At 59.3% G+C, this 25,042-nt stretch overlaps 1 protein-coding gene across 1 annotated transcript; it reads right to left on the reverse strand.

Moving 5' to 3' along the window:
* Positions 1-221: 221 nt before the first annotated feature.
* SPDEF (SAM pointed domain containing ETS transcription factor) lies at positions 222-8,284 on the reverse strand. Its single transcript, XM_086627395.1, has 6 exons — positions 8,233-8,284; positions 2,415-2,894; positions 1,194-1,391; positions 1,054-1,101; positions 498-638; positions 222-400 (listed from the first exon to the last, which is right to left on the reverse strand). Exons 2-6 carry the CDS (start codon positions 2,866-2,868, stop codon positions 222-224), a joined length of 1,020 nt encoding a protein of 339 aa, XP_086483521.1. The 5' UTR covers positions 2,869-2,894; positions 8,233-8,284.
* Positions 8,285-25,042: the final 16,758 nt, after the last annotated feature.

Genomic DNA, 25,042 nt, shown 5'->3' on the forward strand with positions numbered 1-25,042 from the left:
GGTGGCGGTCCCTTCGCTGGGGGCTCATCCCTCCCCTCCGGGGCTGGGGTGAGGGGGGTCCCACAGTCCGTTGCCAAATTGTCCTGGGAGGGGGGAGCCTCTGGACACTCCAGCCATGGTCCTTGACGCTGGAAGGTGGTTTATGTGGCTGGGAGGTAGAGGGAGGTGGTGAAGTTCCCCTGTCCCTCCCGGGGCTCAGCCTGTCCCACCACCGCCGCTGCTCACACCGGGTGGACGAACTGGTAGACGAGGCGCTGGGAGATGTCGGGTTTGCGGATGATGCCCTTCTTGTAATACTGCCGGATGGAGCGGCTCAGCTTGTCGTAGTTCATGGCCGGGCGGTTCTTCCGGATGCCCCACAGACGGGCCACTTGCGCCGAGTCCTCGATCTTGAAGATGCCTGGGAGGACAGCGGGGCACGGGGCGGGTTACAGCGGCGTCTGCCCACCCCCAGCCTCGCCAGCGCCCACCCCGGGGCTGCCAGAGCACCCACCCACCTTTCTCCTTGTTGAGCCAGCGGATGAAGCGGCCGTAGTTGTGGGGTTTGAGCAGCAGCTCTTTGAGGAACTGCCAGAGGTGGATGGGTTGGCCGGCACAGGATGAGTCCACCTCGCTGTCCGCCCAGCTGGCATCGCCTCCTGCCATGCGAAGGGATGGGGAAGGGTGAGGGGGTGGGGGGAGAGACCTCGCTGCTCTGCACCACCCCGCACGGGTGCCCGTCTGGGAAACCCTGGCCCGATGCCCGTGGGTCTCAAGTCGGAAGCACTGCTTCTTGCCCGCACCTCGGAGCAGGGAGAACAGCTCGGTGCTGCCCTGGCACAGCCCCACCGGGACACACGGGGTGCAGGATGGGGCCGGTGAGGGTCTCATGGCCGTTTCCCCTCGGCTGCTCCTCGCAGACAGGGCGAAGGGAGCGCGACCACGTGGAGGTGGCTGCAGTAGCCGCTTCAACACGCCGGGTAATTGCAATTAAGCGGAGGTGACCCCCCCGATACCGCAGACCAGTCTGAGGCTGAAGCAAGGCCAGTGGAACCGAGCCCGTGCAGAACTCACCGCAGTATTTCACATCTCCCGGGGCAGCTTTTTCCTTCATCCAAGCAGCTGGAAGGGAGGAGCGGGCAGTCAGAGGGGCATCTCCCCTCGCATAGCATCACTCACCCCCCACCAGCCCCCTCCCACTCCCTGGCACCTACCAGACTTCCAGATGTCGAGGTGGGCGTGCAGGACGTCGCCACAGGCAGGCGAGCGCTGGCAGAACTGCTCCTCAGACATGGCACACAGGTCCTTTCCAGACAGTTCCTGGAAGGATTTCCCAATCTGTGGCAGCCGGTACTGGTGCTCCGTCCACAGGATCCACTTCTGCACGTTGCCGGGGCTCCAGTCCGCTGGGTCTGGAGGCAGAGGGTGAGCATGGCCCGTGACAGCCCGTGCAAAGCCCGGGGAAACTCAGCTCACCTCACAGCAGCCCCAGGAAACCATTCCCCCAGCCCCGTTGTGGCGTCGCCCACCAGGGTGGGAGCACTCCGCTCTCAGCCTGCCCCAGTCCGCAGCGATGGGACCATTCCCTCCCCACCTCCTTCACTTCAGGAAGCCTCATCCAGCCTTTCCAAGCCCTGTTTGCTCCCTGCACTGTCCCGGGTGACACCAAATGCTTCAAGGGTGGCAAAGCCTGCGTAAGCCTAAGCACATCCAGAGACTGCTTGTGTCACGGCAGCGATGTGCCATGGCAGTGGTATCCCAAGGGAGATGTCCCAGGGATGCCCCATGGCAGTGATACCCTACGGGATTTGCTCCTGGGCTGTCCTTCTCCCCTTACACCCAACCCCATGTCCGGTTTGGGTAATGCCAGCTGGCTCCAGGCTGTTCCCAGCCCCACAAGCTTATTTGCCCGTTCTGAACATCCCAGAGAAAATGGGATGGAGAAAAGGATAATAAAAGTCCTTCTGTTCGCTCCTCACTGCCACACGCCCTTGCCAAGATGTGTGCGAGGCTGAAAGGCACCTCCATAACGACACCCTGGGAGGGGAAGGGACCCCCAGCCCAGGAAGGGGACGAGCTCAGCGTGGGGTCACCACGTCCCTGCATCTCTCTGGCTCTGCAGCACCGGCTGTGTCCCACTGGCACCCCACACCCAGCACAGGGCTCCGCGGAGAGCTCTGCTAACCCCTGCCTCAACGTAACTCCAAGCCAGTGAGGGCATTTTGCTGGCATCCCTGGGCATCAGCAAACAGCCCTGCCCGGGAGTGATGCCCGGGGGACCCCAGGCAGCAGCAGCGCTCACCCAAACCCCAGCACCAGGTTGCAAATCCCCGTAGCTGCAGCACGGCTTTAGTCCCCACACCGGCGCGTCCCTCCCTGGCGTGGCCAACCCTGCCCACAGCCCCCACCCCACGGAGGGCTATGGGGGCACCCACCTGCGGCGATGTTGAGGAGCTTGCAGGCTGTCTCGATGTCCTTCAGCACTTCTCCCACCACCATGCTCTGCACCTGCTCCAGCGAGTGCTGCACCTCGTCCAGGCGCAGGCTGGCCTGCAGGTCCCCCTCGGCCCCCAGCCCCAAGCCCTGGCTATCGATGATGGGACATTGCTCCGGCTCCTTCTGCACCTCCCCTCGCCCCCCCTGGGCACCGCTTTGGGACGGTTCCCCCACAGCCTTGGCGGCCCAGGCGATGTCCTCCGAGCAGAGCATGTCGAAGTAGTGCAGGCAGAACGCAGGCAGGGGCTGCTCGGGGGTGGCAGGGGGGCTGGGGCTATCGGGGCAGCTCCAGCTCCTGGTGGTGGGATCCCGTGGAGGGGGTAGCAGGGCAGCGTTCAGCCGGGAGAGGTGGCTGGCGGGCAGAGCGGTCAGCCCGGGGCTGGCACTGCCCATCCCTCCGCTCAGTGCCAGCTCCGAACCTGTTGGGAGAGGAGGAGAGGAGAGGAGAGGCTCATCCCAGCACTGATTCCTGCCTTCCCGCCCAGCAGTGAGGCACAAAGGGAGGAACTAAGCCTGTTAGAGGGGAAAAAAACCTCCAAAGAGACCCACGGCACCCTGCGAGCCCCCGGATGAATGCGGGCTCAGGGTCAGCCGTGGGAATGGGGGGCTGTCCTGATTTTGGGAGGAGCAGCCACAGCAGCCAGCAAGGAAAAGGAACCCAGGGAGCGAGTGGGTCGTGATCACTGCAGACTTTTAGGGTCTTCTCCAGAATTGCATGCGGGGTTGGCAGCGGTTCAGCCCCAGCTGGGGCTGAAGGACCTTGCAGGAGGCAGCGGGACATGCCAGAGGGCACCTGCCCTGGGCAGCCTGTGGGCATCGAGGGCTGTGAGATGCCTGACTCACACAGGCACCTTCCCAGGCATGGAAAACATCACCTGCGGCTCTCTCCCGAGGATGTCCCAGCAGCGGTGGCACCCAAACCCGGCTCTCCAGGGCCGGGAAGGGAGCCTGGCACTGCAGCGCTCAGCTGCTGGCCACTGCCACCCACCCCCAGACGAGAACTTTCCTTTTACTCTCTTGCAAGAAAAACTACCCAAAATCAGCCTGGCCCCATCTGTCTCTGGTACATGGGGAGTCCTGGAGGCTGTGGAGAAGAGGATGAGCCTCCTGAATTTCCATGGCAACACCAGGGAACGGCTCCATCAGCGGAGAAAACTCCCCAAGAGCCATCCTGAGGTTTTGGGATGAGAAAGCCCCTGCCAGGGGAGATGCTGGAGACTGATGACAGGCACAGCCAGGGCACTGCTGAGCTCCTGGCCTGCCTCTGACATCGCTTTTTACAACAAGAAAAACACCCAAACTGCCTCAAATTGGTTATTTAAAAGCAGAAAAAGTTGCAGTTTTTGCAACGGATCCTGCAATAAAAAAGGAAGGTGAAAAGCCTGAACCCATCCCAAAGCCCCCCAAAAAAGAAACAAGGCAGTCCCCAAAGGGGAGTGGGACACAGTGGACAGGGAAAGGGGGTCCCTGTTTGCTCTAAATCCCAGCTAAGGGGGAAAAAGGGGCTTAAAAGACTAAAAAAGAAAATACATCATCAGGTTTGTCCGGCCAGAGCGTGTCCCTCAAGCGCGGGGAGCCGAGTGGTGGCACTGATGGGATGAGTTTAAGGCACTCGGTGGGGATTTTAATGCCCTAGAAGTATCATTTTTAAGGCTCCACATCACCTGCACCACGAGGAAGCTCTGCCCATCGTTTCACCCTTGGCAAAGCCCAAAAACCTTGGAAAAACACATGGAGGAACCGTGGTCGCCCAACGTGCATCCACAGCAGCCTGACCCCACGGGAATTCAGGGACGGGGTGCGGGTTCGGGAGCTGGAACCCGTGTCCTCGAGGGGTTTTGGTAGCACTGCAGCGAGGAGGAGAATGAGGAGGAGGGAGAAGGGGTGCCCGTGCCACCGAGCTGCCCCCACCGCCCAAACAGTTTCCCTGAGAGATGGCACCAGCTTCCAAACCTCTCCTTGATTTGCTCTGGATTAAAAGAAGAGCTTTAGCAGATCAGCCCTAAATCCAGCCTCACGCTGCTCCCGGCACAAAAGGGAAGGTAACAGCTTGCGCGGCTCCAGCCCACGGCACGGCGCCGGCCGCGGGGGCTTTCTGGGGAGGGGATGGGGGGTCTCATCCCCAACGCCTTCGGGATGCTCTGGGGTCCTGGAGCATCCTCTGCCCATCCTGCCTCCGCCAGACATCGCTCCCGCAGCCGCCAGCCAGACACGGGGAGGAGCAGGGATGCGGAGCCATCCCTGGGCACGCGGTGGGATGGATGGCCGTGTCTTCATCATCATCTTCATCCCCATTCCCCTCTGCCTGGCTGGGACTAGAAGGACCTGATCCCTTGGGCAAGCGTCCCCAAAAGCCCGAGCAATCACCCTCCAGCTGGTGCTGTACTCCCAGGGCGGGGGCCTTTGTTTGACTTTCTCCCGCTCTGGCACGCAGGCGGCCGGGCTGGGTGGGGACCTGTTTGCTCTAAGAAACCGCTTTGGGCAGCTCTTTCCCTCTCCTCTGCCTTTTTTGCTTTTCCCTGGAAAAGGAGAGCTGGAGGGGCAGCCCCAGGCGCACTGAGATGCTCACGGGGAGCACTGACCCGCACAGCACCCCAAAAACCTTCATATTCCCCACCCGAGCTAAACGAGGCTGTCCTGGTAATTGCATCAGCCCTGGCAAATGCTCCGTGGCTCGTGGACGCTGCCGGTGGCAAGCACAGCCCAGTCCCGTGGGCTTTGCACCGGAGCTCGCCTGCGGCAAAGCCACACCAACGCGGCATCGTGCTCATCCCACCGCTCCGGGCAAGAGGGGAAGCAATCAGGGAATCAGCTCTTGCAGCACTTTAAGCAGCAGCCACTGAGATCTAAAAGCCCCTCGGGCCCCCGGGGTTTTGCCTCCGTGGGCGCACAGGGACCAAGACGTGATGCTGGGGGGCTGTTCTGCGTGACACCCACCCCTGCCCTGGCACTCTCACCCAGCCCTCCCCCGTGCACCGGTGCTGCCTGCAGAGCAGCAGCAAAGCAGATCCCAAACTGGGATGGACCCATCAAGTCCTCCGGGGTGTTCCTCCATGCCCACAAAGCTCCACCACCGCAGCACAGCCGGGACATACCTGTCATCCCCCAGCCCCAAAATGACGAGCGACGCTACATCGCTCCCCAGTACAACCCAGGGACACGGAGAGGACACCGTGACCGCTGGGATGGGGCAAGGCGCCCCTGCTCTTGCTGGGGATGCTGTGGCAAAGGGCTGAGCTGCCAGCGTGAGAGGTCGTTCCCCATGCCAGCGTGGAGCAGGGCGAGGAGGAAGAGGCAGCGGCTGCGCCAAAGGGCACCGCGACAGCTGGGGCCCCAACGCTGCTGAGAAAACGAGCCCAGATGTTCCCTTCAAGCAGAAAGCCCGGGGCTGAGACAGGGCTCCCGTGGTGAGGGGTCCACAGCAAGCACAGGGCTCTGGGTGGTGCTGGGTGACGGCTCAGTGCCACGGGGTCGCAGTGACTCTGCCCCATCCAAAGCTCAGGGAAGCAGCGGGCGCCATGGCCCAGGGGGACAAGGATGGGGACAAGGAGCACCCCGAGCTCTCCTGGCAAATGCAACCCACCATCGCTCAGGGGAGCAACACCAGCGTCAGCGACGGGGGAGAGCTGGGATCAGTCCCTGGGAGTAAGAAAAAATAAATAAATGAGAAATCCACCCAGCCACCACCTTCAAACAATGGGTCTGTTAATGAAAATTAAATCCGCCGTTAAACAGGTTGTGCTGGAGCGCGGCTTGGGAAGCTCCGTGGGACCGGCGGAGGTTGGCCGGCTGCAGGAGGAGGTGCTGCCCATGGCACCCAGGATGTCTCCCAAATCCCCAAGGCCCTTCCCAGGCAGCTGGGCTCAGGAGTGGCCAGGGTGGAGGGTTGAGCTCCAGGGTCACTGCCAGCCCCCAGGCTGGGGATGGGGACAGGGACGAGGACGTGCTGTGCTGCCCAGGGAGGAGCTGGAGACGTGCGGGATGCAGGGCTGTCCCAGACGGCTCGGAGCAGCCCCCCGGGCAGTGGGATTTGTCTCCAATCGGTCCTTTAAACCTCACCTGCCCCACGTGCCTCAGCACAGCGACCCCGGGGCTGGGAGAGGATGGGGACCCCACAGACCCAGCAATCCTCTCTCTGCCCAAAAGCCTGCCTGGGGCTGAAATTTGGGGGGTTTCTCCCACTTTTCTGGTCTGACTCGGCACCTCTTGTCCCAGCCACCTTCCCAGGCTCAGCTCCCTGGTTTAGCCCCCCAGGAGGGATCAGCCCGCGCCACGGCGCATGCTCGAGGCCAACCGCACCGCGGCACGGAGAGGCGATGGAGGCTGCTGGCTCTGCTTTGTGGGGCTCAGATAAAACAGGTGAAGGACTCAGGGTCCCCACACCAGTTGGGGCTGCAGTGGACACCCAGGTGCCCAGAGGCTGCCAATAATTTGGGGTCCTGCCAGCGCGTCCCACCCACCCCACCAGCCTCACCATGCCGGCTGCCAAACCCTGCCCGCCTGTGCCATGCACGCCTTTTATCTCTGGGTGGAGGGAGGAGGGATTGGCCAAAATCACCCCGCAGCAGGGCAGGAGCTTGGGATGGCACTGGAGGGGGCTGGCGATGTGACAGCCCTGGGGTCTCACTACGGTACCTGCGTGGTGACAGCGGTTGGGGCCAGGGCAAGCCCAGGGCTCACGTTGGATGTATGCCCAGAAGGGATGCAGCCCATCCCGGGAGCCCTGGGCCACCCAGCTCACCCCCAGCCTTCTCCATCACCACCAAGGCCACCTTGGCTCCTCCTGCCGTTACCTGCACGGGTGCTGGCGTGGGGACAGGGCATCCCCATGGGTCCCCATGCCCCGGGTCAGGGTGCCCTCTCCATCGGCTCAGGGAGGCAAACGGCAGCAGGGGGTGGGAATTGGGCATGAGGCGCCGGCGGCCTGAGCAAAGCCCTGGTGCTCGGTGTCCCCAGGTGAGCAGCAGAGCTTGGTGTTCCCCATGCAGGGCCAGGGAGCCCCTATTTATAGCAGCACCTTCCTCCCCCGTGAGCTCCCTGCCCAGGAGAAAGCCCATATTGTGGGGCATTTGGCAGCCGAGCGGCGTTTGTGTTTCACTAACCGAGCAGAACCATAAAAACCAAACCTAGAGCCAACGTGCCTTTAGCACTGGCAAAAAAAATCTCCATCCAGCAGAAAAGCAGAGCGGCACTGGGATGGTGCAGGTCTGGGAAAGGAGGTCAAAGCGCTTCGGAGAGACACCTCTGAGCCGGCAGCTCTTTGATGGTGGGAGGGATGGGATGCTCTGTAAAGGGTCCCGGTTGCTTATCGGTCGCAGAGTGCCCCAAAGCACGCTGTCCCCTGCCTCCTGCCAGGCACAGGGGCTCGCGGGACCCTCAGTACCAGTGCCCGTACTGGGTGGGCTCAGGAGGAGCTAGCCCTGGGATCCTGGGCTCCCATCCCACCCTCCTCATCTGTGCAGGAGGGGGTTGCGAAGGCGCAAAGTTGGCAAATCTCATCTTATTTCAGTTGACACCATTCCAAAAAGTGCCAGGAACCTCACGCCGGGGGCCAACCTGTCCCCATTTAGCCCTAATGGCTACTGGAGGTGCCAGGAGCCGTGAGACGGGATGCTCACAGGGGACGGGACCCCATCTCTGCCAAATCGATGCCAAAAGAGCTGTAGGAGCCCCGGGATGGAGGGACGATGGGTGCTGATGGGTGCTTTTGGAGCATCAGGCAGCCAGGAAGGGTCGCAGCAGCAGCGTGGGGCTTACCTCGAGGGTGCGCGGGCGGCTCAGAAGCCGCATGGGTCCTGGCGCAGGGTGGGAAGAGCCGTCGGCACGTCGCTTGGCACAGCAGCCGGGGCAGGCATGGCCCGAAGCGGGAGGGTAGCCAGCAGCACCCTGCCCGGCTCAGCGCCGGCCCCGCGGTGCCAGGGTGGCCGGGCTGAGCCGCATGGGCTCTCGGCAGGCACCAGCGGGATGGGGACAGGGACAAGGGTGGGACCCCTCGAGCGGCTCCGAGGGCGGCAGAGGGATGAAGCCGGTGGCCGTGCCAAGGTGTGCGAGGGGGAAGCCGCAGCCCGGCCAGTGCGAGGTGCTCAGCAAACGCCTCCTTTGCCCATTATATCTAATTCCTTCCTTATTTACCTGAACAAACAAGCTGGGTGCTTACCTCAGCTGGAGGTGTTTGAATAGCCCCAACTGGGGTTAACCCTTGAGGGGTTCGTCTAGGCACCAGGCTCAGACCCAAACAGGCCCTGGGAGGGGAGCAGGGCAAATCCGGGCACTGTTAACCCCTTCCCACCCTCAGCTGGGACACTTACCCAAGAGATGGAGACACTGCAGGGGACAAGACCAAAGGCTCCTCCGCAGCAGAGACCTGTTGGATATATGGGAGTCCCCGGCTGGACCCTGCAGCAGGACATCGCTCCTGCAGCACAGGTCAGGCTGTTTTGGGGCCAGGAGCATCCCCAACTGATACTCATGCAAGTGCAGCTCGCGATGGAGGCAACAAGGTGCAAGTGAGGATGCTCAGAGCCGCCAGGGACAAAAGGAGCCCCTCACACCCACTGAACCATCATCCCTCACACCGGGGATACGGCACCGGCTCCTCCCTGGGGGTCTGCGCTGCTGCTGCCTGTGGGCAGGACGGGGCACCCGGGGCCACAGCAGGAACGTGCAGCACTCTGGGACTGGGTTGTCTTCACCGGCGTAAGCAGGAAAAAGCCGTTTTGACCGAGGCAGACACCAAGTTGGTATTTATTGTCTCTTTTTTTAACAGCTGAGGAACACAGGGCAGTTCAGGCGGTTCTCCCGCGCACGTAGTGCTGCTGAAACCAAACTCCTCCGTGTCCTAAAACCCCACGTCAGACAAAACCCCGGCCACAAACACCTGCGGTGCAGCCCAGGTCGGACCCACGTCATCACGTCCCGGCGATCGCGTGGCCGTCGCGCCTGGGCTTCGCATCTCCAGCCCACGGAAAGTGCCGCGGCGGAGCCGGCATCCCTCGGCTGCCCTGACCCCGGGGCCGGTGCGCGGCGGCGGCGCGGCACAGCCGATAAGCCGTCCATCGGAGCTGTTTGCCAGGAGGAAAATAAAACTCCGTAGGAAGGCGACCCCTGCGTTACGGCTTCCCCGGCCCGCCCGGCACATTGGCAAAGGGCTTCGCCGCGCTATCGGCAGCGCCAGGAGTTTCTGCCTCCCTTTCGAAACGCCTCAATGTTATCTTATCGGTGGGGAAAATGTTCCCCCCAGATTAAGGCTCCTGCCATCCGAGGGGAGCTTTTCTCCCCTGTTTTGGTAAACACAGCCGGGCCCGTAAGACGTGGCGGTGCCGGGGGGGAGATGTGGGCTGGGGAGGATGCGGGAGGCGAATGGCTGCAGTGGAGAAGCCACCAGCCCCTAAATGGTCTTTGCCATGTGGTAGGTGCATAGGATGGAGACGTGGCACAGCTGGGAGTGGGGTCTGGCCACCCAGGGCCCCCCCAGTGCTGCTGGCTCATGGCAGCCACAGCAGAGCCCCTCGGACCACCCAGAGCATCTCCACTCTGCTCGGGCAAGGCACCGCGTGCACGACCCGGCACTGCTGCCCCGCGGCAGCAGGCCTGATCCCGTGTCCCTCAAAGCCCGTTGCAAAGCTCCGGCAGGTCGCGCTGTCGGGGTCCAGCTCCCCCCGCTCGCTCTCACGTGTGTTTGACCCACCATGTCGGGTCCTGGGCAGAGCTCCTGCAGGAAGCCAGGAGCAGCAGGCACCGTGCCATGGCTCTGCCCAGCTCAGGGACTGGTGCTCAGCGCTCAAAGCTGCTCCAATATCCCACCCCAGCATCTCCACCTGGGAACCAGGGGCAGGAACATCCCAGCACAGCCCCAGAGCCGAGGCTGCAGCCCTCCACGCACGGATATTTTATCATAGCGTGGAAATGTCAGCATCTCAACTGTGGAAACTTAAGATACAGAGTAAAGCTGCACATAAACTCTGAGGAGACACAAGCCACGCTGGGCATCGCTGTGGCCACCCGGCAGCTCCATGCCGCTGCCCCGCAGCCGGCTCGGAGGAAGGTTTGCTGAGCAAGTTATGGTTTGCACAAGTTGTACGAGTTGGATTTGCACCTCCTCACTGTGACAGCACCTGCAGGTCTCCCTCATTTGATTACTGCTCTTTACCAGAGCAAACATCAAAATAGTGCACCTAAAGGAGCCAGGAGCAAAGTGAAGCAGAGTTTGATCAGTGACAGCGGGTGAGGGCAGGGTGTCACCAGGCAGAGGGGATGTCCTGGCAGTGCCCAGTGCCAGGTCCCTGCTCCAGAGCATCCCGGATTGCCCGATTCACATCTGGGTCTGAAAAAGCTTTCCCTGCTCCTCTTATCGGTAGCACCCGAGATTTCGATAAGCAAAAAGAGATTAAAGGGAATAACATTTGCTTTGCTGTGCTCGGGGAGAGCTGGCCAGCTGCGAAAACAGGCGAAAGGCCTGCCCGAAAGTGGGATCTCTGCTTTGCTCCCCAGAGCCGGTTCGGCGGCCGCAGCCGCTTGGCATCACCGGCCACGCCGCGCTCTCGCCGCCGCCTTTCGCAATCGCGGCGGTTCGGGTTCGCACGGCTCCGCTTGCATATGCAAACCAGGAAAAGAAGAGGTTGCAACACCTGAGGAACAACAAAAGAGGGGAAATAAAGTCTGGCTTTTCTGCCCCGTGTGCGTGGTTTTCAATGCTTTTTCCTTGTCCTGCCCGTCAACCCATCGGCTCCGATTCCGGTGTCTTTTGCCACGGAAGCTGAAACTTCAATGCTTGGGAACGCGGCCGGAGGGGAGGGCTGGAAAAACGACTCATGAATCAGCCTGGAAGAATCTCTCTGCCCACCTGCCTGCAGCTAATCTCTGGCTCCATCACAAGAATAATAGATAAGCAGCCATGTAATATATAATAAAACTATTGAAGGCACTTGATGTCACTGCAGAAACCACAGAGGCCACCGAGCCTGATTTGCTCCCGAGCTGAGCGGTGTTTCCTGGTCCCCCGCAGCAGCGGGGTTTCCTCCGCTTCAGCTCCTGCCCAGCGTTCGGGGTCAGCGGTGGTCCCCGGGCAAAGCAAACCCACCAGCCTGGGTCCCTCCGAGAGGCCTCATCCTGCATCCCATGCCTGTGCTGCTGGGCCATGCTCCAAGAGCTGATGAATTCCCACTCCTAGACTGCAGGACGGGCTCTCTCAGGCTTTTCTACAACCCGAGGAGATTGGAAACGGTTGAAATTCTTTTAACACAGCCCTCAGCTCAGTCCTGCTCCGTAGGTGCAAACCCACAGGAGCTGCGTGTGCAGCGCTCAGCACCTCAGCCCACGCCAGCCCCAGATCTCACGGGTATTTTTATCCCAAGACACACACCACGGCTCCAGGCCAGCAGTGTGACGAGGACGGACGCTCCCAGGCTGCCACCAGACCGAGCATCCTTTAGGCTTCCACCCCCCCAGCACCATCACCCCCACCTTGGTACCCGCAGGGGCTCCAGGTGCAGGGGGATGCTCCCGATGCCGGGCTGAGCCCAAGGCAGAAACCAGCCTTCAAATGAACCAGGAACCATCAGGAAAGCACCAGGACATAGGGAATCCTTGCTGAGGGCGAGGGACAGCCTGGGGATCCTGGGGCTGAAGCCACTGGTGCAGGAGGAAGGTCCGGGGGAAGCGGCGGCTGCTCACTCCCCTCCTGCCACCCATAATCTTAATTGCTCTTCACCAGCTGTTTGCTAACGGCAACTCGCTTCCTCCTGGCCTGCACCGAGAGCCTTTATCACCCTCACTCGTGCGTTATTTCAAGCTAAAACACGTGTGGAAGGTCAGAACCTGGAGTGCTCCCTGCGATCCTAGAAAGAGTCTCGATGGCAGGAGCAGAGCAGGGAGGAGCGAGCTGGAGGCCGGGAAGCCAGCATGTCTCAGACACGGCTCGCCCGCTGCCTGCCAGCTCCTCTTTTCCCAAAAAGGGCAGCAAGCTTGGCAGAAGGTGGGAATACCGGCGACGTTTTCCATCCCATCTCCCATCTGCTTTGCAGCCCCGACTCAGCGCCCACCCTGGCACAGGTCCCCCTGCTTCTGCACCGCTCACCGGTCAAAGTGCGTGTCCTGCTCTCCAGGGAGATGCTCTGGGCGGGCTGGTTTTTGCAGACAAGCTTTGGAGATGCTCTGGTGAGAGGTGTCGGGGCAGAGCAGCGTCCTGTGGTCACAGTTCCTGCAGCCAGTGTGTCTGCACAGCGTCCCCGTGCCACCAAATCAGAACAAACAGCAGGAAGCATGACGTTGGCATCCAGAAGAGCTGCTGCTTGTGCTCCCCTCAGATCCCCCCAAATCCCCCCGCAGAGGGGTACAAACAGCTGCCACCGCAAGGAAAGGGAGCCAGGTGCCAGCTCGGGCACCCTCCAGGACGGGGTGTTCCCAGTGCCCTGCTGCGACGCGGGGCTGAGAGCACCCTCCCGAGCTGGGGATCAGCTGAGGTTTCTGCTGCCCTTGGAGGGGAACTGGGAGGGGAAAAGGGTTTTCCAGCAGAGCTGCAACCCCAGAGTTAACCAAAGGACCGGAGAAGGCAAGAGAAATAACTCAGGGGCGAGCACGGAGGAGCTGGCACACGTTTTATCTGTGCAATGACCCTGCGCAGATCTACCAGGGAGCATCTTCAGAGCTCTCAAACCACTAAGGCTGCTCCAGAGCAGAGACCAACCAAATCCCCTTAAATTCCACCTCACCCCAGCCAAATCCACCCATTTCCTGGGCAGCCCCATACTGTGGGGCCGAGCAGGGCCGCTCCTCTTTATTACCCCCCTCCGGGCCGCCTTCCCCAGGCCTCCCCATCTCCCAGATGCTGCCATAAATCCTGTTTACAGGAGATGTGTGTATGCTCGAGGCAAACAGCCGCGGTTATTGCCACGGCCCCCGCCTGCAGGGCCCACCCTGATAAAAGAGCCGGGGCTCCCGGCCCCCGTGCTCCATCCCTTCTGCACGAGGTGGCTCCCGGCAGCCCTGTGCTGTGGTGGTGAGACCTGAGTGGAAAAGAAAAGCAGCAGCAGGAGAGTTAATGGCACCATGACCCAAACGGTGCCACCCGTGTTTTAGGGCAGCCCTTGAGGGTGAAAATGGGGGTGCTGGAGAGCCGAGCTCCATCCAGGGGTGCAGGGATGGGGGTCTGCGTTGCACTGATGGCACCAGAAGTCCTGGAGCCATCCCTTGGCTGGGCACGGAGGTGCTGGTGCTCACCCAGCCCCGTGCAAAGGCTCCTTCACACCCTACGACAGCAGGAGGTACCGAGGTTTGACTCTGGGGTGCCACAGCCCCACTGTTTCGGTCCAGCCATTCCCGGGAGGGCGGCTGGGGAAGGACAAGCCGGTGGGGGATGAAGACACCAGGGTGATGCCAGCACAACCCTGCTCTCCCAGTCCCTCGACCCCCAGCTCCCCACCCAGACATACTCCCCTGCCTGCAGCACCGTTTTCCTGCTCCCCCCTGCCCCCGAGCACCCCACGGGGCTGAGCACTGCCAGTGCCAACCCTGGGTGACACCAGCAGGGAGGTCGCAGAGCGCCTGGCCGGGCTGGGAGCAGCGGGATCCACCGGCGTGTTTGCTGTTCCCTGCTCAAAGCCCTGCTCTTTTCTTCCTCCGGTCGCCTTAAACTCCTGCTTTTGTCTCTTGGGATTAAAAGCCTGGAAACGGCTGCAGGTCACCCAGCGGTGCCAGGAAGAGAGGGCTCAGGGCGCTGTGGGTGTGCCCAGCGTGGTGGCAGGGTGAAACCCTGGCAGAGGGAGGATGAGGATGAGGACAGGTCATGGCGCATCCCCTGCACTGTTACCGGTGATTCGGGGTGCGGAGAGGGGGATACCCCTGTGCAGGAATGGCTCCTGGCCCGGATCTCCCTGTGCCAGCCCTGCAGCGCTGCCCAGCTGCTGCATTGGCATGCAAATCCCAAATCCCAGCCAGGATGGGAGGAAAAACCCCAAAATAACCCATGTAAGCACCGTACCCCCATTTCCTCACCATCACCCGTTCGTCCCATCGGTACAGCCAGAGGATGGGGCTGGCACCCCCTCCCTGTGCCACGGGCTCGGGGCCGGTTGGCGGTTCCCAGGCACACACAGGCAGCCAGGTGAGACGGGCAGGGCGCCGTGCCAGCGGACGGGATGTTGTCTTTTCACACAGCAGCGGTGCGGGGCCGAGCGGCAGCGAAACCCTCGGCGGCTTTGTTTCCCACACTGGTTGCCATTAAGAAATGCAAATTCATTCTTCTCCTCCTGCTGCTGTTTCTTTCCCCACATGCAAAACGATCTTCGGGCATAACGGCCCCACGGAGCGACCTCGGAGAGCGTGGGAGCTGCTGGGGCAGGGAAACCCCTCCCGGGTGGGAGCAGGCTGCTCCAGCGGCTCCAACAGTCTCAGAGCCAAGGAGGACCAGGGCACACGCAACGCCCCGCAGAGCACGAGAGGCTCTTGGCTGCAGTTTCCCCTCCAGACCTGTGTGCTCCCCATCCCAGGAGAGGCTGCAGAAGGTTTTTTCCCCAAGAGGGAAATCCCTAAAAATAATCTTAAAACCCACACTGAGGCCTGTCTCAGCTCCAAGAGCTGGGGGGGCTGGATGGAGAGGGGAAGGCAGGGGTCACCAGAGCCACCTCCTCCTGTCGCTCTTGGGATCAGAAAGCCCCATCCCTGCTGAGCCAGGTGTGTAGCTCCCAGAGAAGTTGGGGGGGGAGGACTCCTCCGTGCCCCCCATGGACAGAGGGAAGGGACCCCATGGAGGATGAGGCTGCTCCACGTCCCGCAGCATCGCACGGATCCGTGGGTCTGGGGTGAAGGCACTGTGCTCGTGGTCCCCCGGCATCTCACGGTGTGGACGGGGAAAAAACAGTGGGGCTGGATGAAGGCTGGGGATGAAGATGGCGCAGAGCTGCTGCAGAGCAGCCGTGACTCAGCAGTGAGTCACCCAGCTCCAAAGGCAACGTGTTGCTCCCGGTGAGCATCGCCCGGGTCAGGCATCCTCATCCTGGGGACTCAGCAAGGAGCCAAGACCTGGGGGTGCAGGCAGGCAAAAAGGGGTGCAGGGACCCAAACAAGGTCCCGTGCTTGGGGACAGGGAGTCACAGCAGGTGCCTCCACCTCCTCCCCAGGCGCTGGGCTGACCTCGAAACTTGGAGGAATTTGCTTTTCCCCAGCAAACACCCACTCCTGGGGCACTTCATGGGCATCCTCAGCCTCGTCAGCCCCCCCAGCACAGCAAGGAGCCCCAGTTCCCAGAGAGAGGGGAGAACTAAACCATGGCCGATACTGGGAGATGGGCAGGGAAGACACAGAGCTCTCAGCAGACCTGGGCCACCGGCACACGCCAAAGCTCTGTCAGAGATGGCAGCATTCCTCGGTGGCATCCCTGGTTTCACGGGACAGGACATTAAAGCAGAAAACGATTAACGATCTGCAAGAGAGCAGGAGCCAGGCTCCAGCCCCGGGGTGGGACGTGACCCAAAACGGCTCTGCTCTCCCCTTGAAGGGCTGTGCCAGCCCCAAGCCTGGCTGTCTCCATCCTGGCTGTCCCCATCCTGGCTGTCCCCATCCCGGTGCTGGCTCGGGGCACCGGCAGAGCGAGGATGTCGCGTCTCTCCTCAGTGGAGGATTTTGAGGGCAGCAAAATGTTTGTTCTGTCAACACGTGCCTAATCCCCAAACCAAAAGCTGATGAAAAAGAAGCCATGGAGGGGGAAGGATGGGAATAAGTTGCCCTTTGAAACAAAGTTGTGGCGGTGACAGCCACGGCCCCAGAGTGGGGGATGCCATCTCCAAGGCGCTGGGTGCTGGTGCAGCTGAGGAAGGGGTTCCCCCCACCAGCACCCCAGTCTCTGCAGGCACCTGCAGCCCCAGCACCCCACAACAGGGCTGGGAAGGTGGAAGCCGCTCTCCAGCTCCAGCCTGGCCCTGCCACAAATCAACGCACTTTCTGAACCTGAGCAGGACCCCCAGCATCACGTAGGAGGTGCAAGAACCACATCCTTGCTCAGAAGCGATGGCCTGGCGTCAGAAGCAAGTCGAGGCTTCTCTCTCCCTTTAAGTAACCCAAAGGCAGCGGGTTTGCATGCACCCATGCAGCAAACCTCCCCTCTGCACAGCCTGGCACATCCCTGTGCCATGGCCCCGCCGACCCGGCACTCGGCTGCGACACCGTGAGCCTATCACGAACGGACTCACCTGGGGACTGGCGTTTCCAGATGACCCATAAAACCTTTTTCCTGGTGGGATGAAACAACTTTGTCGTGGTGAGGCTCGTTTCCAGGTTGGCTGGGGCTGCAGGCTGAGCAGGCAGTGCTTCCCCTTGCTGCCCACCCCAGGGGGGCTCCTCCAGCCCAGCCCGGCCACTGATCCCGGCCAGCACCGGCCACCAGCTCCAGCCCCTGCAGGGACCCACTCCCAGCACTTGACAGCATCAGCCCTGCACCCTTCACCCACCAAAAAAAAAAAAAAAAAAAGTCCATTTAGCAGTTTCCATTTGTTTGCTCTTTAAATAATTGTTTCCTTATCGCTATTTATTTAGATCCCTTTAAAATTCTGACAAACCTGCTTCTCAGGCACCGTCACCCACTTCCTCCCACCCTGCTCCCCGCGGGCAAGGCAGAGCGGCCGGGCTGCACGGCCACAGCACGGCTGCTCCCGGGAGGAGGGTTCCCTGCTCAGGGGGTACGTGCGGAGCATCGAGTCCCCCCTTACCCCCTCCTTTCTGAGCTGGACAAACCAGGATGCCCCGAAAGTGTGGTTTGGGGATCTCGTCCTCCTCTCCCCATCCCACCACGGACCACGGCAGCAGACACAGATGCTTTGGGGCTGCTGCTCAGTCCTGCCAAGCTCAGGGGGACTTAGGGGAGTCGTGGGGGGATGCCAGCGAGGGGGTGGGAAGGATCGCCCAGTTAGCTGGGAAGGCAGCCCCAGCAGCTGGCCACGATTGCCCAACACTCCTTCGTGCAAAGTCCAACCAAGCACCGCTCTTGGCTATTAACAGCACCCAGAGACACTGGGGAGAAGGTGGGACAGGTCCAAGTGTGCCACAAGCATGGACAGGGGACATTCCTGCAGCCTCGCTGGGGACAGAGACCCTCTGTGCTGTCGAACTTGGGAGTGCCAGTCCGTGGGCATCTCTTGCCGTCACCTACAAGAAAGGTTCAACATCCCACTGGGCTCGTCCCCAGGGTCACCTCCCGGGGTCCTGTCCGACACCACCCCGGGGTTTTGGGCTTCGCTACCGCAGGTTGACGTCACAGCCCAGCCTGCAGCTGTCAGAATTAATTGAGGAAACCCAGCCATGGCAAACACAATGAGGAGGGAAAACGGGGCAGATTAGATAAAGAGGAATGTGAGGTTCTCCCTAGTTTTTCCCGCTGGCATGGCAAGCCTTGGGCACAGACCCTGCTGAGCTGGGCTGCTCCTCACCTTGGCCCCAGGAGAGGCTGAAATCCCCCTTCTGCGGGATGGCTTTCCTAAAAAAGGGTCTGGCTTATCCCAGACTGGAGATTTGGGTCTCTCCTCCCTGCCCTAAGGAACAGTTTCCCACTCCCCATCGCTGCCAGAGGGGACACAGGGGTAGGTGGGAGCGACCACTGCGAGGGGGCACGGTGGGGACAGGACCTGCTGCTTCATCCCAGCAGAGAGCGCGGCAGGGCAGGGTCCTGGCCAGCACAGTTACTGTCCCCACTGCACTGTAACAGACACAGCATCCCAAAGGGAAAACTCTCACCCCTTCCCACCTAGCTACATCCAAGCATCCTCATCAGAGCAACATTTGGTCCCAGGTTGTGTTACCCAGACCCCCCCTTTGCTCCCCAGCAGCACATCACCCTCCAAACCGGGACACAACATGGATCCACTGGCATTCAGACACCTCCCTCACCCCCTCTGCCAGGACATCTCTGCCTTTAGGGCACCTCAGCCCCACGCTGCCCCTGCCCAGCACATGCTCCTGTCCCGCTCGGCAGTGTCACCCCACCCTGCAGTGGGGGTGACCAGCCAGGTGACACTGTGCCAACCCCACTGCCCAGTGGGACCAGTGCAGACCAGGCACCCAGAAACATGCAGGCCCCTCCCCAGCCCAGCACCGCGATCGGTGCCGGACAGCAGCTGCTCCAGAGGTGCGTGGGGACACGGCTCATGCCTGGCCAGCCACTGTCACCAGCAGGTCCCAAAGCCTGGAAAAGCCACGTCCAGCAGCTGTGGAAAGTTTTGCAGGTGAGGAACAACCTCAGCTCCCTCTGCTGGCACCTGCTTCAGGCCAGGCCCTTCCCCAGCAAACCCTGGTTATAAATTACATCTCCGAGCACCTTCCCGCAGGACACGGTGCCACCCGCCTGGCCCAAAGCTGGGGAGATGCTCCCCAGCTCCTGCCGTACGCTGTGACCAAGCACAAGCAGCCTGTTAAGTAGAAGGACACACAACCCATCTGTCCAACCTGCTCGGGGTATTTATTTCTGTCTTACAGGTGAGGAAATTGCTTGGTGAGGGGACAGCAGGGATGAGCTGCAGCCCTGTGCAGAACTGGGGAGCGAAGACAGGACACCCATGAGCTCTTTTTCGGGTATTAAACGTGTCCTGTGCAACAGCGGATGGTCCCACAGCCGGAGAGCTGGCTGGGGACTCAGGACCTCCTGCCTCGGCTTCTCTCATCTATAAAAGCTGGGAACAGACCAAGGAATGGAGCAGCCCAACCTCCTGGCCAGGCATCTTCCACTGGCTGCAGGGTAAAGCATCCCCAGCTGTCCCCAGCCCACGTCATCGCCCGCGCCTTGGTGGGGCAGAGGGGGCAGCGTGCGGGCACGATGCTCAGCCCCGACCCACGGCTGCTGCGCTCCAGAGCGGCAGCTGGGAAGCAGGAGCCTTGTTTTTAAGTCAATAAAGGGAGATCGCTATGGAGACACGGCAGCCGCCAGCGCGAGCGGCTCTGCAAGACATCCTATATGGCCTTCCCCACCCATGCACCTGCTCTCCTTCAGCCCTCCGAATTCGGGGTTTGCTTGGAGCTTATGGATACTTTAACAGTGCTTTCAACAGGTGCCAGGAAGAGAGGGGTGGCTCTGGAGTTTGACCGTGCTTTCGGAGGTGCATCGGCATCACGCAGCTCTCCCAGGACAGTGTACACACCATAACCAGCACTTGGAGTCAGCCAAGCAAGACAGCACAGGGCTGAGCCCTGCCAGCAAGTGGGAAAGCTCTTGAGAAGGTTTTTATCCTTGTTTGTAGAGATCCTTAATGAATTCCCACGAACAGCCGATCTAGCACAGCCCCAGAGGTGAGGAGTTGGCACTTGACTGCCGGGAAAAAACACAGCACTTGGTGAAGGAGGATAATTACATCCTATCTCCAAGCCTCAGGCCTGTTCAAACACCCTCAGCTTGAATGGTAACACACCTGTGCAGGGAGAAGAGCCCAAGCAGACCATGGAAACTTCTGGAAAGTTGGTTATACAACTGGTTTTATGCAAGAGATGTCCAAACACACCGCCCTGACTGCCAGAAGCCAGGGCTGCTGCCTCCGGGAAACTTGTGATGTGCAAAAGCCAAGCTGAGAGCTTCTCCTCTGTCCAGAGGATACCCTGGCTACGTCAACCCCTCCATCCAGGTCCCAGCATCGCCCTTCCCCGACACCGTCACCACAGCAGAAGATGGAGCCGTGATTTCTACAGTGCCACCGACTCGCAGCACAGCCCAGCTGCCTCGCAGGATGCTGCACCTGCTACTCCGCCTGTAAATAGGTGAAAAATGTACTGGTTTTCCCCCCACTTAAGCTCTTTAAGTTACTGTGAGGGTATCACTTCTGCAGGGAAGACAATCAAAATAAGGAAATGTTACAAGTGAGACAGGTCTCAAAGCCAGCCCTGCTCCACGCTCCGCAGAGCTGAGCCCACCGCATTCCACGGGGCAAACAAGGCTGGTCCACGCCTGCGTGTGCCATCTGCTTCCTCGCCCGGCCTCCACTGCGGGCTTCTACTGCTCAGCTGTCTCGTGAATGGAGTAGGAAACGTTTGAGATTAGACTGCCTTAAATAATTTCTGTTTAACTGAGTATTTTCCAACTAACACACAGGCAGAGCACACTGACACCAGATTACAGGTAGTAGGGAAGCTTCCAGAGAAGTTGTTCCTGACCCTGTGTCCAGACTCACAGAGGCTGTACTCCCTCCCCATGGACTCCCCCACAGCATCCCCCTCACCAGCACAGCCTGATTTCCCACTCGGCCTCTAATATCTCACTGCACATCCCCAAAGGATTTGCAGAGAAGGAAGAGCCGAGGGAGGAAAAGGGGAAGCGAGCACAAGTCCCTTCCCTTAGCGTCTTGCACTGCAGGCTGCATGCCATGGGATTTGGTGGACATAGGAGAGAATAAAAAAAAAAAACCACCAAAAAAAAAAAAAAATCAAGAAAACCTGCCCTTTTCTCCGCTGCAGTTACAGCTGCTGCTCCTGGCAGGCAGGGTGCTCACCGGAGCTCCTGAGCCCACACCTGCAGGCACAGGGACACGCTGTGATGCCGTGGTTTTGGCACAGCTGGCATGGAGCACACAGGCGGGTGAGCAGGGCACCCTCCAGCCAGAGGCACCAGCAAAGAGCAGCACGGGCACGCAGCCAGGCCCGGGGGGCCGGTGCCATTCGGTCCTGGGCACTACCAGCACGCGGAGCACACCTTCCTCACTGCAATTCCTCACACGTAACCCATACGGCACAGAGCGTCCTCCTGAGTACCGCTGCCGTCGCTTCAAGGACCAAAACAAGCTGCTTAAAAACGGAATTATTTTTATAACTTTTAATAGGCAATGATCTGGTTGCCCTAAAAAAAAATAAATAAGCAGAAAAAGCAAACCCAAGTAGTTCACAGGCGACTGCGGCAGCCGTTCGACTTGGCCTCCTGCCTTGGCAGCCAGGCTCCGCGTCGGATGGTGGTGGTGGGATGACCTCCGTTAGAGCAATCCCTCAGGTTATTTGCCTGCTCAGGAGATAGTATTAGAAGGTGTGATTGTATTGTCCTGCGCTGGTGAACTTCGACAGGTTGCAACCCTAAAGACAAACAGATTCTTTCGAGCAAATAACGAGTAAATGAAAAGTTGGGCAGGGAGAAGGGGAGGCGATCCCAACCCACCCGAACACGTTGGTCTTAAAGACACCCGTAAGCAGCGAGGGCTCAAGGGGTGCATTCTTTTCAAGGCACAAAATAAATACCCGCAGGCACAGGATGTCTGTTCCCAGCAAGTTTTTCAGTCAAGCTTGAACAGCAGATGAAAGCTCCAGGCATTTATTCAAATGTTAAAAGGCAAACCCAGCGCACACGTATCGAGGCTCCTTGCGAGGATTACTGACAAAGTCACTGCAAGCAAAAGAACTAAGCCTCAGCTAAGCTGCTCCACAATATAGTTTATATAGGCAAATATTAACATTCAGGCTGGGTGCCCGCAGTGGAAATAGGCAGCCAGAGATGACCATGCAAGTGCCCACCAAAGCAGAGACCTTCATGTGCCCCCATCTGATACGCAGGAACACCAGATACTGCCTCAGTGGTGGCAAGAAAAAAGAAAAACCAGAATTCTTCCATTCAAAATTCCTCTCCTGCTTCACCCAGAGGCTCGTGAAGCATCAGATCTGATCCGTCGCTGCACGCACCCTGAAGCATCACCCCACACTGCGCCGAGGCTCCGGGTAAAGTGCTGGGATGCAAACAAGCCCCACACGGAGCACCGAAGGACCCAGCCACGGCTGCAGCATCCCTTTGTGCTGGTGACCCCCACATGAAGATCACATCCACACCCAGATCTCAGTGCCACCTCCCTCCTGCTTAAATTGCAGCTGGAAGGTGCCGGCAGCATGGTGTGGAGTTGGTGTTTCCCTCCAGCCAGGACACAGTCATGGTGCCGAGCCCCAGCCACCCCCTCACACGGCTGGCTGAGGACTGGTAAAGGCAGGAGAGACAGTGCTGGTGTGGAGAAGTTACCTGACCTTACAGCGAGGGACATCCATGGACAGGTATAACCGCATGCGGCAACAGTCTGCGCCAGCAGACGGTGCAGCCCCAGTGGGAATCCTGCTCCAGAAACGGATGCTGCGGTGAGCCCCCTCCCTTCTCCACAGGCTCTCCTCCCCCACCACCCTTCACAAAACAAAAAATCCAGATGGGACTCTCAGCCATCCTTGTACGCATCTGCCTGGACTGGATGGCTTGTTTGGTAACTCACCACGTACTGAATTCGTGTTGTTTTTCAAGTGATTTGGGGTAAAGACAGGGCTGGAACTGGGTTTAAGGATACTGTGCCTTAGTGCCTGGAAACACCCTGGAGATAGAAGCAAGCTAGATACACTTAACTACAAGATGACAGATTCAGAAATTTTTTCAGCTTCAATAAAACTCTCAACAGCTACAGAACTTTTTTTTTTTCTGTGTTAATTTAATCATACAAATATTCATTTATACATTAAGGAAAAAGCTTCCTTTATTTTTACCCCCGATGTGCTATCATAGGACTTCTCCCAGACTCAATGAGGCAACACACCACCCTGTTCTACACGTGCACTCCCCCCGGAGCCAACAGACAGGCTGCAGAACCACCCACGCACTCACACACACACAGAAATTAAACACACAACAGAAACCAGACGTGGGACAGCGTGCATTTCCTAACCCTGCAGACTCCAGCTGCTCTCGTGCCCATGTGCTCTCTGACCACACGGCTTTGCCCCTCGGCGGGGGACTCATCTTCCAAACCTTGGAGGGGTCTGAATCCAACGCTCCTGAGATGCAGGCAGCAGATTCCAGCTCCCCCCACGCCCTCATGTGGCATTGCCAGTTTTGGGCTAGTCCCAGGGACACGGTGCTCCAGTTTGCCAGGGCTGCCACTGCTCAGCTTCTATTAGTGATAAGGTAGTAGCACTGGTAGTAGCTCACGCTTGATGTGTGTTTGAGAGACCATCAGAAACATTCTCACCATCTTTTTTCTTTTGGAGAGGTGGGGGGGTTAGGAAGATCTCTCCTTCCCTCCTCCTCGGGACTTTAAGACAGATGGGTGTTAATCAGACTGGAGCCACTCACAGCCTCTGTCACTGCATCCTCCCATACCAGTGGGTACCAGCCCCATCCCTCCTCCAGTAAGGAACACCAGCCCCACCAGGGTAACAGCCTCTTTACTGGTTCACCAGTCTCAACCCAGTAATGATTTCCTCCCATCTCTAATGGGCCTGAGTTCTGCATGCTAACTCACCTGGATCGGGCTATCCGAGCCACTGCACACACTTCAGGCTCACCAAAATATTTGGCATGCAGCACTTCTGAAAAATCAGGCCACTTGTTTCATGTACCTGATGTTTAGACTCCACGAGTTTGAATGCATCAGCCCTACGGAAGCCAACACAGCCACAGTGCCCTGCGGTCACCTGGAAAGAGCTTTGCTGAACACACCTCGAATCCCCCTATTTGAACGCTGGAAACCCAACAGCAAAAGCAATTTGAGGGCTGGCTGCACCACCAAGCTCCAAGGAACCAGAGGAGATAAAACCACCTCTGGCCTCAGTAAAACGGTTTTTACTCGATGAAAAACACAGAGATAGAGCAACCACTAATTTAAACGTTTTCCACTGTGACAGCCAGGGATACAACCCCAACCCTCAAAGCGTCCAGAGCTCTGCATGATCGTTTGCAGAGATCATTCCCGCAGACGGCAGCGCTCGCACTCAGCTGCCTGGGGAAGAGCGGTGACGTGAGCAGCAAGAGGCTGCAGGTTGCGGCAGCGACTCGGACCTGGCCCTGCCTTTCTTCACACCCTGGACTCAGCGACCATTGTCACAAGGACACCACGGACTGAAAACACTCAAGAGCGACAATTCAAGTCTGTGCAGAGCAAGTGTGCCTTCTGAGTGGGAAAGCACATGACTACTTGGGGTGCATGCAAGATTTTTTCTTTTTTTTCAATAAAAAGGAAAAATTCAGTCTTAGGAGGAGCACAGGAACACGAATGTGGCAGCCAGTATATACAGGAGGAGCATGTGGCTGGGAGCAGAAGAAAGCCAGCATGGGGGTGTCTGAGTTCAAAGGTCTCCCCGATGCCTCAGCTGACACACAAAGGTTGCATCGACAGCTATAGCATATGGATTCGGATCTTAATTTCTTCCCCCTTCCACTACACAGCTCATAAAAGGAACTAATGAAGATTAGAAATCACCTTGTCACTTGGACAGAGAGCAGTCTCCAGTGTTTTAGACTCCTCCAGAGGGAAGCAGCAGTATTGCAAGCGGTGCGATGGTCAGGTACGTGTTCTGCCTTCAGAGCTTGTCGCACAAGCCACCTGCTCAGATGTGAGGGATCAAGGAAAGAATCCACTCGCCTATGCCACACCACAGTCATGCAAACCGTTCCCTAGACTGAATGCTAAGAGAAGACAGCTAATCCAAGGCAAAACGATGTTACAGGAGCAGACCCAAACACTGCAGCTGCACTGAGGAGTGCAGCACCACCTTCCATGGGATCACTCCGGATCTCAGCACTCACCCAGCTCTAGCAAGCTGCCCAGACCAACCCTGGTGCTCACCAAACTGCAAGAGCAAACAGCTAGCAGTC

The sequence above is a fragment of the Tauraco erythrolophus genome, chromosome 27 (genome assembly GCF_009769465.1).
Source record: "Tauraco erythrolophus isolate bTauEry1 chromosome 27, bTauEry1.pri, whole genome shotgun sequence".
NCBI lineage: Eukaryota > Metazoa > Chordata > Aves > Musophagiformes > Musophagidae > Tauraco > Tauraco erythrolophus.

Coding starts and splice junctions, on each gene's coding strand:
- SPDEF (XM_086627395.1), bottom strand. CDS start 2,868: ATGGGCAGTGCCAGCCCCGGGCTGACCGCTCTGCCCGCCAGCCACCTC. Junction 1,102..1,193: donor CCTCGACATCTGGAAGTCTG/GTAGGTGCCAGG, acceptor CCTCCCTTCCAG/CTGCTTGGATGAAGGAAAAA. Junction 639..1,053: donor GGGAGATGTGAAATACTGCG/GTGAGTTCTGCA, acceptor TTCGCATGGCAG/GAGGCGATGCCAGCTGGGCG.